This window comes from Gopherus flavomarginatus, chromosome 3 (genome assembly GCF_025201925.1).
Source record: "Gopherus flavomarginatus isolate rGopFla2 chromosome 3, rGopFla2.mat.asm, whole genome shotgun sequence".
NCBI classification, from domain to species: Eukaryota; Metazoa; Chordata; order Testudines; family Testudinidae; genus Gopherus; species Gopherus flavomarginatus.
Window position 1 is genome coordinate 86,344,055 of NC_066619.1, and position 14,690 is coordinate 86,358,744.

Here is a 14,690-nt window from a genome sequence, read left to right on the forward strand (position 1 = left end):
TAGTCTAGCTGCAGCACTGCCAGAGCCTATGTCAGTGTGTTGTGGCCAAGATCCCCACTGACACAGCAGCGGGTCCTCTGCCACTGCTAGGGCCCTGGGCTGGGATGCAGTGGAATGGGAGAGCCTGTGTCCCTCCTGCCACTCAACTTCTGGGTAGCAGTCTCCCTCTCTCCTAGGCCCCTCTGAGCTGATAGCCTGGGCTGGTTGTTTTCCCTACCTTTGCTCAGCCCATGCCTGAGGGCCTGAGCCACTGACTCTCTGTGGCCCTGACCCCAGGCCGGGACTTGCTAATTATATAAACTGTTGCTCAGCTCCTGCCTGAGGACCTGAGCCCTGAACTCACTATTGCTGCTGATCACAGACCGGGCATGAGTAACTGTCTGTGTTTGCCTCTACTGCTGCCACAGCGAGAGACTCCCATGGCCAGGCTAATTCCCCATCAACAACTGGAAGGAAGTACTGAGGCGGTGTGGTCCCCCGCCGCCCCGGAGAGGGACAAGCCTCAGCCAAACCCCTCTACAAGGTGGCTCCTCATTAAAATCAATGAAGCTCCTTGCACAGGCAAGGGTCCATCCACAAAGTCAATTGCAGGATCAAAACCAGAGGCTTGAACTATAGAAGTCCCTTATAGGTGCTGTGACAGTTATAAATACATCTATATTATTGATTAAAGTAGGATCTATGCTTTTATAGTTCCTTGCTTGTACTCACTACAAAACAAAGCAAAATATAAAATAATAATAATCTTTTTAGTGGTCTTTTTTGTGTGCAGTAATAAAATAAGTGTAGTGGGTACACACAGCCTCTCCACACTCTTGACATATGGTGAGAAAGATTTAAATTTTTGCAAGAAGAGAGTAATCTTTATATATTTTTAACTACCTGATGAAAGCTTACAATCATAGTTCTGAGAAACTCTGCATTCCAAAATGAAGGCTCTTAACTCCAAAATGAACCAAGAAAACGCGCCCTCCCTCAGCTCCAGTACTTTTTCTGTTCTATTTTTTATTTTTCCTAAAAAGATATTTTGAGAATATTAAAATAGTTATGAAGAAGTGTAAACCAATTTTAATGGCACAGCAAGTTTTAAAAACAGATTTGTAGTTTTTAAACACATTTTTAAAGTTACTTTTAACAATATTTTTATTTCTTTCTGTGACCTTGTTTAGAAAATGGGATGTTTAAAATAACAATAAATGTAAAATAGAATCTTGTAAGGGATATATAGACCAGATATCTCTTAAATGATCAATACTTTCTGATTCCTTCTGGCCCACAGAAATTAAAAAAGCTATCCATCTCTGTTTATCCCAAAATAGGATCCACCTAAGAAGCAAAGACACTAACGGCTTGGCTACACTCGAAACTTCAAAGTGCTGCCGCGGGAGTGCTGCCGCAGCAGCGCTTTGAAGTGTGAGTGTGGTCGCAGCGCCAGCGCTGGGAGAGAGCTCTCCCAGCGCTGCACGTACTCCACATCCTCATGGGGATTAGCTTGCAGCTCTCGGAGCCACACTCCCAGCGCTGCGGCACTGTTCACACTGGCACTTTACAGTGCTGTATCTTGCAGCGCTCAGGGGGGTATTTTTTTCACACCCCTGAGCGAGAAAGTTGCAGCGCTGTAAAGTGCCAGTGTAGCCAAGGCCTAAGAATATTGTTCACATCATTTGAGACACTTTATCTAAGTACCCACAGATCAGCCTAGGACAGGAGTTCCTCTTGTCAAGAATAGAAACTAAAATGGCTAAATGAGAGTATTGTCTAGGTGATTAACAAGAATCTTTCATACTTTGCATATAAATAAAACCTCTTTCTCCCACCCAACCTAGCCCAAAAGGACACCAAGGGCTTGTCTACACTGGCACTTTACAGAGCTGCAACTTTCTTGCTCAGGAATGTGAAAAAACATCTCCCTGAGCGCAGAAAGTTTCAGCGCTGTAAAGTGCCAGTATAGACAGGGCACCACTCCCAGAACTGGTAGCTACTTCTCTCATGGTGAGTGGGTTTTTTTTTTTTTTTTTGAGCACTGAGAGAGCTCTCCCCCAGCGATCTGCCATGACTACACAAGCCATATTAAAGTGCTGCTGCAGCAGCAGCACTTTAGCATGGCCAGTGTAGACTAGCCCTAAGTTACCAAGTTGGATGCAGTGGTGTTGTAGTTGCGTTGGTCCATATCCCTGAGTGGCATAGTTAAGCTGACCTAAGCTCTAGTGCAGACAGCGCTAGGTTGACAGAAAAATTTGTCTGTTGAACTAGCTACCATCTCTCAGGGAGGTGGATTACCTATGCCACTTCTTCAGTTGCATGGAGTGAAAATTACAGATGCAGGCATTCCATAATGACACACAAAGAGAAGGGAGTTACCTCACAAGTGGAGAACCAGTGCTGATGGGGCCAATTCGATCAGGGTGGATGTAGTCCACTCCCAATAATGCATGAGGAGGTGTCAATTGCAGGAGAGGCAAAGCTGCTTTTGTAATGAGCCAGCCACTCCCAGGCCCAAATTAATGGTGTTAAATTTGCAAATGAATTTTAGTTCTGCTCTTTCTCTTTCTGAAGTTTTTTTCGTTCAAGTATAGCTACTTTTAAATCTGTTATAGAATGTCCAGCGAGATTGAAGTGTTCTTCTACTGGCTTTTGTATGTTACCATTCCTGATGTTCGATTTGTGTCCATTTATTCTTGTACATAGAGACTGTCTGGTTTGGCCAATGTACATGGCAGTAGGGGCATTGCTGGCACATGATGGCATATATAACATTAGTAGACATGCAGGTGAATGAACCCTTGATGGTGTGGCTGTGGTTGGGTCCTCTGATGGTATCGCTAGAGTAGATATGGGGACAGAGTAGGCAATGAGGTTTGCTACAGGGTTTGGTTTCTGGGTTAGCGTTTCTGTGGTGTGTAGTTGCTGCTGAGTATTTGCTTCAGGTTGGGGGGCTGTCTGTAAGCAAGGACTGACCTGCCTCCCAAAGTCTGTGAGAGTGAGGGATCATTTTTCAGAATAGTTTGTAGATCATTGATAATGTGCTGGAGAGATTTTAGCTGAGGACTGTACATGATAGTCAGTGGTGGTCTGTTATTTTTCTTGTTGGGCCTGTCATATAGTAGGTGACTTCTGGGTAAGCGTCTCACTCTGTCAGTCTGTTTCCTCTCTTCCCCAGGTAGGTACTGTAGTTTTAAGAATGCTTGATAAAGATCTTGTAGATATTTGTCTCTGTCTGAGGGACTGGAGCAAATTCAGTTGTATCTTAGGGGTTGGCTGTAGACAATGGATTGTGCGATGTGTCCTGGATGGAAGCTGGAGGCATGTAGGTAAGTATAGCGGTCCGTAAGTTTTTGGTATAGGGTGGCATTTATGTGACCATCATTTATTTGCATTATAGTGTCCAAGAAGTGGATCTCTTGTGTGGACTGGTCCCAGCTGAGGCTGATGGTGGGATGAAAATTGTTTAAATCCAGGTGGAATTCTTCAAGGGCCTCGTTTCCGTGGGTCTATATGATGAAGATGTCATCAATGTAGTACAAGTAGAGGAGGGGCGCTAGGGGATGAGAGCTAAGGAAGCGTTGTTCTAAGTCAGCCATAAAAATGTTGGCATACTGTGGGGTCATGCAGTTACCCATAACAGTGTCACTGACTTGAACGTATAAGTTGTCTCAAAATCTGAAATGGTTGTGGGTGAGGACAAAGTCACAAAGCTCAGCCAATAGGTGTGCTGTGGACTCAACAGGGATACTGTTCTTGACAGCTCGTAGTCCATCCTCATGTGGAATATTGTTATAAAGAGCTTCTACATCCATGTTGGTGAGGATGGTGTTTTCAGGAAGAACATCAATGCATTGTAGTTTCCTCAGGATCTTGGTAGTGTTTCAAAGATAGCTAGGAGTGCTGGTAGTGTAGGGTCTGAGGAGAGAGTCCAAATAGCCATATAATCTCGCTCTAAGAGTGTCAATGCCTGAGATGATGGGGCATCCAGGGTTTCCAGGTTTATGGATCTTGGGTAGCAGATACAATATCCCTGATCGGGGCCCTGGGGGTGTGTCCTTGTAGCTATACTTGAACAAAAGAATTTCAAGAAACAGATTTCAAAGAGAAACAGCAGAACTAAAATTCATTTGCAAATTTAACACCATTAATTTGAGTTTGAATAGGACTGGGAGTGGCTGGCTCATTATAAAAGCAGCTTTGCCTCTCCTGGAATTGACACCTCCTCATCTATTATTGAGAATGGACAACATTCACCCTGATTGAATTGGCCCTGTCAACACTGGTTCTCCAATTGTGAGGTAACTCCCTTTTTTCACTGCATCTGAAGAAGTGAGTTTTTTTACGCACGAAAGCTTATGTCCAAATAAATCTGTTAGTCTTGAAGGTGCCACTGGACTCCTTGTTGTATATGTGGAAAAAATCTCTTGTTCTAGTGTAAGTCATAAATAATGTGAAATGCTAATGTATAATCATAGAATGTATGCAATGTCCCCTTCAGATTTAGAAGATTATGGGATTTTGTTGGTTTTCATTGTAAATAATTGTTGTAGTCTCAAAATAATAGCAATTGTCTGGCACAAGGAAGAAAGATGACTAAAATATGTAAACAAAGGGATACCTTTGAAATATTAAGAGAAATTCATAGGTTCTAAGGCCAGGAGGAACTAGTCTGACCCCTTGTATCGCACAGGCCACATAACTTCGCTAAAATAATTCCTAGAGCATATATTTTAGAAAGATATCGAACCTTGATTTGAAAATTGCCAGTGACGGACACTCCACTGGAACCCTTGGTAAATTGTTCCAATGGTTAACTACTCTCACTGGTAAAAATGCATGCCTTATTTCCAGTCTGAATTTGTCTAGCTTCAACTTCCAGCCATTGGATCGTGTTAGACCTTTCTCTGCTACACTGAAAAGTCCATTATTAAATAGTTGTTCCCTATGCAGGTACTTAAAAGCTGTAATCATCACCCCTTAATCTTCTCTTTGTTAAGCTAAAAAGATCAAATTATTTAAGTCTATCGCTATAAAGCATGTTTTCCAATTATTTAGTCATTCTTGTGACTCTTCTCTGAACCTTCTCCAGTTTATTAACATCCTTCCTGAATTATGGGAATCATAACTGGACACTATTATATCAGCAGTCTCACAAGTGCCAAAAACGGCAGTAAAATAAACCCTCTAGTTTCTTTATTTGAGATTCCCCTCTTTATGTATCACAGGATTGCATTAACTCTTTTGGACACAGTGTTACGCTGGGAGCTCATATTTAGCTGATTATCTACCATGACCCCCAAATCTTTTTCAGAGTCACTGTTTCCCACGATAGAGTTTCCCATACGGTAAGTATGGCCAATATTCCTTGTTTCCAGCTACATTCATTTACATTTAGCTGTATTAAAACATATATTATTTGTTTGTGCCCAGTTTATCAAGTGATCTAGATAACTCTGTATCAGTGACCTTTCCTCTCCATTATTAACCACCTCACCAATTTTTGTGTCATTTGCAAACTTTTTTATTTTCTTCCCAGTCATTGATAAAAATATTAAATAGCATAGGGCCAAGAACTAATCCCTGCAGGACCACACTGGAAACAGGCTGGCTCAGTGACGATTCCCCACTTATAGTTACATTTTGAAATCTATCTGATAGCCAGTTTTTAATCCATTTAATGTATACCATGACAATTTTATACCGTTCTAGTTTTTTAATCAAAAATATTATGTGGTACCAAGTCACACTCCTTACAGAAATCTAAGTATATTACGTCAACACTATGACTTGTATCAACCAAACTTGTAATTTCATCAAAAAGGTATAAAATTAGTTTCACAGGAGCTATTTCCCATAAACCTACGTTGATTTGTATTAATTACATTACTTTCCTCTAATTATTTATTAATCCAGTCCCATATCATTACTTCATTATCTTGCCTGGGATTGACATCAGGCTGACAGGTCCACAGTTAAACTGAGTCACCCTGTTTATCCTTTTTAAAAATTGGCATATTAGTTTTTTCCCATTCTTCTAGAACTTCCCCAGTGCTCAAAGACTTATTGAAGAAGCAACATTTAATAGTCCAATGAGCTCCTCAGCCAGCTCTTTTAAAACTCTTGGATGCAATTTCTCTGGACCTGCTGATTTTAAAATGTCTGATGTTGGAGGCTTCTCTTTAACACCCTCTAGAGACCCTAGTGGAATGGAAAGAGTGTTAGGACCATATGAGACTGCATCATCTTTTTTCCCTTCAAATACAGAACAAAAATACTTATTGAACACTTTTCCTTTTCTATGATTTTTATGCATTATTATTGACAGTTCTTCCATTTCTAGCTAATAATGAACCAATTCCATTGTCAGGATTCTTTTTGTTTGTAATATATTTTAAAAACTCCTTATTGTCCTTGTCTGTTGACTATACATTTCTCGAGTCCCTTGGCTTTCCTTATCAATTTTCTACAATTCCTAACTTCTGACTATCAACTCTCCCTTTCTTCCATTCATTATATATTATTATTTTATTATTTTTTATAGCTGCCTTCACTTCCCTTTTAAACCAATTTCTTTTTTTAAAATCAGCACAGCCTTCTTCCTCCGTTATAGGATTGTGGCTTTTTGAGCATCTAGTAAGGCATTTTTAAATGATGTGCATTATCATGCAATTTTTTCTGATTAAATTCTACCAGCTGAGTCAGCTTAGCTCTATTAAAGCACCATATATATGTGTGTGTTTATTTATTTATTTCTGGTCTGGACTATATATATATGATGGTTTAATAGGGCTAAGCTGACTCAGCTGGTGTGTATACATATTTCTGGTCTGGACTTTATTCTGTTGGCACATTATAAATATGATCAACTCATGGTCACCTGCACACTAAGCTACCAATAACTTTTAGTTCTGTGGTCTTTTCCTCTTTGTTAGGACAAGGCTGAATATAGAATTTCCCCATGTTGGCTGTAACACTTTTTGAGTTAGGAAACTGTCATCTATAATGTTCAGAAATTCCAAGGATTACTTAAGAGGGTTGGGGAGAAGAAGGGATCCCAATTAATAGTAGGGGCTAATAACGAAGAACAATCCTTGAAAAGAATCAAACTTAAAAAGCCTCCGATAAGAAAAGGATTAAAAAAATATGTTATACACCAGTGCCATCTACTGGATACCAACGAAAGCATCAGAGAAAATAAGAGCTGAAATCTAAGCAGCTACTTGGTATGTATCAGGAATTCGAGTGTGGCCCCTTCCAATTAGTCCTGAAACTAGGGTATATAAACTGAGGTCACCATGTGCTCAAGAGAGTTGACTGAATCCAACAAGAAGCTTTGGAATCCTAAAAATGTGGCCTATGTCCAGACCAGACCAGCCTTGTGGAAACAACCCTCCCCCATCCCAGGGCTCAAGGGATAAAAAGTGGTGAGGGGATTTCAATTCAGAGATTGTATTACTCCTATTTCTTTAACACAAAGAACTGTATATTATTTTGCTGAGCCCACATTGCCTAATGGTTTCTTTCAAGCAACCATATTTTTAATTTTAATTCCTCTATAAACCAAGTCAGATTGAAAACAATAACTTTAAGCAATTGCTTTTAATATTCTAAACTTGTCCTTTTTGGACCAATCCATTTGGACCATACTACCCACACTCTTCAAAGTGCCTTAAAGACAAGTGTATCATTGGAAGTGTGATAAATGTGTTAGGTACTACACAACTGATAAGTTAATATAATAAGAAATCTTGGTAATTTGCACTGTTCCTCAATAGAACTACTGAGCCTCAACTCTACTCAGTGCTAATTTTGTTGCAAGACTGTATTGTGTGCGTAGTACACACCTAGAATATTGGTTGTGTCTACATTTGAGTGGTGAACTGCTGATTGTATACTAATAAGGTTCTGGGTAAATAAATAGCCAACCAACAGTTTAAGAATAAGCAAGTGTGAAGTGTCCTGATTTAAGGAATACTGTTCAAGTTAAAAATTGACCTGGAAAGAACTCAGCATTAAAACTGGTAAGCTAACACTCCCTGGATTCAATAAAAATAACTTACCCAACTGGCAAACCTAGTTTGTTAGATTTCAGCTTTAAAATCTAAATGGCACCCTGGCAAATTCATTAAAAAAATGACCCCTTTTCATGCTTACAATCTAGACACGTCAGAGAAAATAGAGACAGAAAAATTCTAATTGTTACATTATCTCTAGTCCAGCTCCTTGTCTGTGCAGGATTGCTTCCTATTGTCCACTCTAAAAATTATATTAAATGTGCCAAACAAACAACTTTCCACCACTTAAGTTGTGTTTACGCTAGAATACTTTTGCTAAAACGTCCTCACTGTTTCAGCTCCACTGTGTAGCCCATAGAGCTACCCTAGCCTTTATATTAAGCTGTAATGCAAGCAAGCTACAGGCCTGTATACAGTAAGATATTAGCTTAAGCAGGTTAATTTAAGTATAGTCAAATATGTGACCCTTGGCATAGATAAATGGCCTGATAGTTACCCTTAGATTTTGGGGAATTAGGAATAGCTTGCTCAATAGCAGAAGTTGAAACTAATGGTACCCGGTAACCATAGGGACATAGAAGTGATACTGAGCTGGGATATTTTAGGATACAATCATTGGCAGATGTCTAAACACAAATTTGCTTGAGCAGGGCCATGCTTTGGAACAGAGTTGGCTGGCCCTGGGTCCCCATTGACCTTCAAAGGAACAGGCACCTCTCTACCTGCCCTCTCTCCCTTCTTGTGCATTCCTATACAATCAAACCTTACTTTACACAGGGCTGTTATAAGAAATCCCTGTTTGTATTACATTAACAAGGAATTAGCAGATGGGGCAGAGTTAAAGTTTCCAACTTTAACCCTGCATTTCCTCTCTTCTGGAGGTCTGATTTCCCAGTTTCAGCAATGCATTTACACTAGTTTTGTGTGTACAATTTCCTTGTGGTTTTATTTTGAAAGAAAAAAAATAAAATATTGGCAATGGGATATGTAGTATGATCTTGAACTATTTGGCTTGATGTCTACTGAACCTGGCTGCACTTAACTTCTGTGCCAGGGAAGATAACGGAGCAAGTAATTAAAGAAATCATCTGCAAACACTTGGAAGGTGGTAAGGTGATAGGGAATAGCCAGCATGGATTTGTAAAGAACAAATCATGTCAAATTAATCTGATAGCATTCTTTGATAGGATAACGAGCCTTGTGGATAAGGGAGAAGCGGTGGATGTGATATACCTAGACTTTAGTAAGGCATTTGATACGGTCTCTCATGATATTCTTATAGATAAACTAGGAAAGTACAATTTAGATGGGGCTACTATAAGGTGGGTGCATAACTGGCTGGATAACTGTACTCAGAGAGTAGTTATTAATGGCTCCCAATCCTGCTGGAAAGGTATAACAAGTGGGGTTCCGCAGCGGTCTGTTTTGGGACCGGCTCTGTTCAATATCTTCATCAACGATTTAGATGTTGGCATAGAAAGTACGCTTATTAAGTTTGCGGACGATACCAAACTGGGAGGGATTGCAACTGCTTTGGAGGACAGAGTCAAAATTCAAAATGATCTGAACAAATTGGAGAAATGGTCTGAGGTAAACAGGATGAAGTTCATTAAAGATAAATGCAAAGTGCTCCACTTAGGAAAGGACAATCAGTTTCACACATACAGAATGGGAAGAGACTGTCTAGGAAGGAGTATGGCAGAAAGAGATCTAGGGGTCATAGTGGACCACAAGCTTAATATGAGTCAACAGTGTGATACTGTTGCAAAAAAAGCAAACGTGATTCTGGGATGCATTAACAGGTGTGTTGTAAACAAGACACGAGAAGCCATTCTTCTGCTTTACTCTGTGCTGGTTAGGCCTCAACTGGAGTATTGTGTCCAGTTCTGGGCACCACATTTCAAGAAAGATGTGGAGAAATTGGAGAGGGTCCAGAGAAGAGCAACAAGAATGATTAAAGGTCTCGAGAACATGACCTATGAAGGAAGGCTGAAGGAATTGGGTTTGTTTAGTTTGGAAAAGAGAAGACTGAGAGGGGACATGATAGCAGTTTTCAGGTATCTAAAAGGGTGTCATCAGGAGGAGGGAGAAAACTTGTTCACCTTAGCCTCCAATGATAGAACAAGAAGCAATGGGCTTAAACTGCAGCAAGGGAGATTTAGGTTGGACATTAGGAAAAAGTTCCTAACTGTCAGGGTAGTTAAACACTGGAATAGATTGCCTAGGGAAGTTGTGGAATCTCCATCTCTGGAGATATTTAAGAGTAGGTTAGATAAATGTCTATTAGGGATGGTCTAGACAGTATTTGGTCCTGCCATGAGGGCAGGGGACTGGACTCGATGACCTCTTGAGGTCCCTTCCAGTCCTAGAGTCTATGAGTCTATGAACAAGGCCTCTCAAATCCGGCAGGGAGCTGCTGAACCTCAGGAACCAGTACCTGCCCAGACATACACTACTCACAGCAGTAGCAGCTCATTCACAGAACTCCAGCAGCTGTGTTATAAATCCAATGGCAATTTGAGCACTTGAACTCAGAGGGAAGGAGAAGCAAGTCAGCCTTCCTCTGGGCCCTTTCCCAACACAATTATCACTCATCTCTGTAAAGTGTACACTGTGATTCTGGCTAGGACAGCAGGAACTGGAAAACCATGGGAAAGACTTTTTGTGTGCTATTTCTAGCCAGGCTAAAGCTGTAGTAAATACTGAAAATCCTGCCAGAGCTTGATCTTTCAAGGTCTTGTTACTGAAATGTTGGGTCCGCCTAGCCGAGAGCCAATGACAGCCAGACAGGGATAAGGAAAGGTTGTTTTATTCTGCAGAAGAAAGGAGAGTTCTGTACTTTGGTACAAAAAAACTTTACTTTATACAAAAACCAAGAAGATTTCAGACCAAAAAGATTTTAGAAAAGCTTAATGATCAGCATTAAACTTTGCGCTGTTGATCTGAACCTCCAAACTTTGTGTGTTACACCCATTGCTATAGAAGGCTCTAAAAGGAAATTAAACATCCAAAATAAATAAGCCCTGAACAACACTGAAAACAAAACCAAAAAGTAGGTAACAAGAAAATTAGTGTAAAGACAAAAGGCCCTTCAACTAATTATCTCTGTGTAGGATGGTACATCCCCTAAGAACTGAGGGTGGTTATCCCACCTCTCAGGAAGAAGGAGGGGAAAATTGGGTAATATTCCTCTCATCTTTACCACATGAAGGGCACTCTGTAGGCACAGGACTCGAGAAAGGAACAGAGCTTAGGTGAACCTGAGTGTATCCCCTCCCCCAGTATAACCCTGAAAAGGTACAAATTTGGGCTGTATTATCTTTTTCCCAGGGGCAGCTGCAGGCAAGTCCCTGATAACATAGCTACAGTGATGGTGTGCTGCCAGGGATGGAGCACAGGATTCCACTGGGGACTCAAGCAACTGTGGAAGTACAAGTTATCCACATGGATGACTCTAATCCAATCCCCAGGAATCCTTCAGATTTGTGGGTGGCTCCTGCAACCTGTACCACAGGGGATAAGCTCACTCCCCTAGTGAAGCAACCAGAGGGAAGGATCTCTGCAAGAGGATCCTTAAGGAAATTTCCTTCATCTGAGTCCCTTTTTGTATTGTTTTTCTGCCAGAAGGGGCAATCGGGCTCTGAGAACTAGAACTAGGCCTAATAGTAACTCTTTCATGTTTCTCTGTAAGTTGCTTAAAATACTTTGACATTCATGATACAATAACTAACATCCAAATTTTAAAATACATACTGTATATTAAACTTTAAATAAATTGTGAGCAAACAGTACAGCAATTATGCCCTTTGCAGGTTTCTGAATATCACATTATCTTTTTGGCAGCAGCCACAGCCATGTGATGCATACTGCTCCATGGAGGGGAAAACAGTTTAATGATAATGAAGTTTGCAGCCCTTTATTAAAAAAGCTGAATCATTGTGCTGAACTTTTGCATTTGTAGACATTTCTATCTTATTTTTTGCTTGTAAAATATTGGTTCCCATAATAATTCTTATCCTTACCCCCTTCAAGAGATTTTTACCCCCCGTCTCCCACAAAACACATAGAGAAAATTTCTAGAGACTCTAAATAATACATACGCATCTAGCTTTTGAAACTCCAAGTCCAGCAAGGCAAAGGCCCTTGTGATCATGTCCATTGCTTGGTTACGTACAGAAATGAAATCTCTGAGTTGAGCTGCCTATGTAGAAAGTCATAAGTTAACACAGCTTGAGAATCACAGAAGAAGAGAAGGCATTTAATGATTATTAGCATCTCCCCTTAAACCTACAATGGTCTAAGTCATCTATGAGTTCTCCCATCAAGACCTACTGTTTTATCTACCAGTTTTTCCCTCGGTGATGAGAAGAGATGATAGATTTCACTACAACACAGATCCATGTTGATCATTATTTCATAGTGGGATGCCAGCTGTGATTTTTGGTTTACTCTAGTTATTTATTTGCACATTCTTCCACCTTGTCTCTGCTCAGCAGTGATGGTTACCTTTTCTGTTCTAAACAATAAATTTGTTTTGCTATGAATTTTCCCCATTTAATCCTGTTGACAGCATTAGTTATTCAATCTCTCTAGAAGAGTGGCCTGCACATATTGGCTTTTACCACTGGTCTCAGAGACAGGGCTGAAATTCTTCTGAAGGCTGATCTCAAATCATCTGCAGGGGGATGGAATCCTACACTGAAATTATTGATAGTAATAAAATAATGCATCCATTTTGCAAATACTCTGTAGTATAATATTTAGTAATGGAAATTCCTTTACTGAGCAATGTATTTACTTGGCAATTAAATCAATAATTAAATATTTTACTACATAAATTAAGAACCCAGTAATTTATTTGCTAAGTAATGATGTTATTGGGTAATCTGCGAAATCTTTATATGCAAGTGATTCAAGGAACATGTGACCCATTTAAATTGTTCCCTACAGCAAATAGTTTATATAGTAATTGTACTGTAGCAATAATTTTCAAATTATATCCCCCAAAGCAGGTTGCGCATGGGGCTGGCATGCTCAATTTTTTCATGTGATACCATAAGAAATACATAAAATTGACCAAATTAAAAGAGTCTATTAGCCCATAATTTGAAAATAACTGCTAACATTACTATGCAAGGTACAGTGATAATAGAAGAAGCAATTTAGGCCCCAATTCAGCCATCCAGCCCTATTCAGCCAAGTATTTCAGCACGTATTTAAAAGCTTTACTGAACTGGGACCTTAAAGAGCCTCCCTTCCTCCTGTCCCCGGCCAAAAAAATACCTTCAGATCAAAACTTTAGTAACAAAAGAGATGACTCAGAGTGGAGGTCATTCACATGATACTCCTGTCAGGTGGGAAAGATGAAATACATTATATCCCCCCTCAGAGCTTTCTCTCCAGTTTATTTATTTAACTAATTAATCATAGAGTATCAGGGTTGGAAGGGACCTCAGGAGATCATCTAGTCCAATCCCCTGCTCAAAGCAGGACCAATCCCCAGACAGATTTTTGCCCCAGATCCTTAAATGGTCCTCTCAAGGAATGAGCTCACCACCTTGAGTTTAGCAGGCCAATGCTCAAACCATTGAGCTCTCTCTCTCTTTTACTCCTCCTGGAGATACTCAAACACTTTAGCAGCTTCCCCCAAAAGAGAATATGTTCAGTGTTTAACCCTCATTTCCTCTAAGTCAAAGGAGAAAGGAAGAGAAACCTCTTTCAGAATAAACAAAATTATTAAAATAGGTTCTGGTTCTGCAGATCCCTTTTTCTTACTTTCATGCTTAGTATAAACAAGGCCAGGCAGGAACGCTTGAACTTGCTGCATAGAAGAGGGAGTACAGAGGCTCCATGGGTTATGTAAATCCAACTTACACAAATCTGCATTTGTGGAAAAAGATCTGTAAATTCCGTAAGCTAGAAAGTTTTTGTTTTTGTTTTTGTGTAATGGTCGAGTATATGTTCCTGATTTTTGCAAAATTTGAGTTACGCAAGGCGTTCTGGAATGGAATGCCTGCATAAGCTGGGGAGCATCCGTACTTCCTCTGTCACTCCATCCCCCACTCCTTACTGAATGTGGATGCTTCTTAGGGCTGGTCTACACTACGGGGGAAAATCGATCTCAGATACGCAACTTCAGCTACATGAATAATGTAGCTGAAGTCAAAGTATCTAAGATCGAATTACCTACTGTCCTCATGGCATGGGATCAATGTCCGCGGCTCCCCATGTCGACTCTGCAACTCCGTTCGGGTTGGTGGAGTTCCGGAATCGATGTAAGCGCGTTCAGGGATCGATATATCGCGTCTCATCTAGACGCGATATATCGATCCCCGAGCAATTGATTGCTACCTGCCGATACGGCGGGTAGTGAAGACGTAGCTTTAGGGTTGCCATCCATCCAGGATTGCCCGGGAGTCTCCAGGAATTAAAGATTAATCTTTAATTAAAGATCATGTCATGAGATGAAACCTCCAGGAATACAGTCAAACAAATTGGCAACCCTAATGCTTCTCTGCTGGAGCTCTGCATCATGGATAGAATGCTGCTGAGTTCATGGTACAAGACCAAAAAGCAGAAGAGGGGAAGTGTTGCTTTCTGAGGCACTGCAAACTGCCTTGCAGACAGATAGATGGAAGCACTACAGTTGAGAGCTATATTGCTCCCTCTGAGTCACCTCTGCTGCAGCTA

At 40.5% G+C, this 14,690-nt stretch overlaps 1 protein-coding gene across 5 annotated transcripts in view; it reads right to left on the reverse strand.

Annotated features, from left to right (window-relative positions):
• LOC127047504 (rab9 effector protein with kelch motifs-like) overlaps nt 1-14,690 on the reverse strand; it is a 90,757-nt gene that overhangs the window by 12,305 nt on the left and 63,762 nt on the right. For 4 of the 5 annotated variants that reach the window (XM_050945853.1, XM_050945851.1, XM_050945852.1 and 1 more), the window contains one exon: nt 12,101-12,201. In XM_050945853.1, the coding sequence (XP_050801810.1) occupies nt 12,101-12,201 (101 nt within the window). Of the gene's footprint in view, nt 1-6,067; nt 6,184-12,100; nt 12,202-14,690 lie in introns of those variants that run through there. The other variant, XM_050945854.1, reaches the window with a different exon arrangement.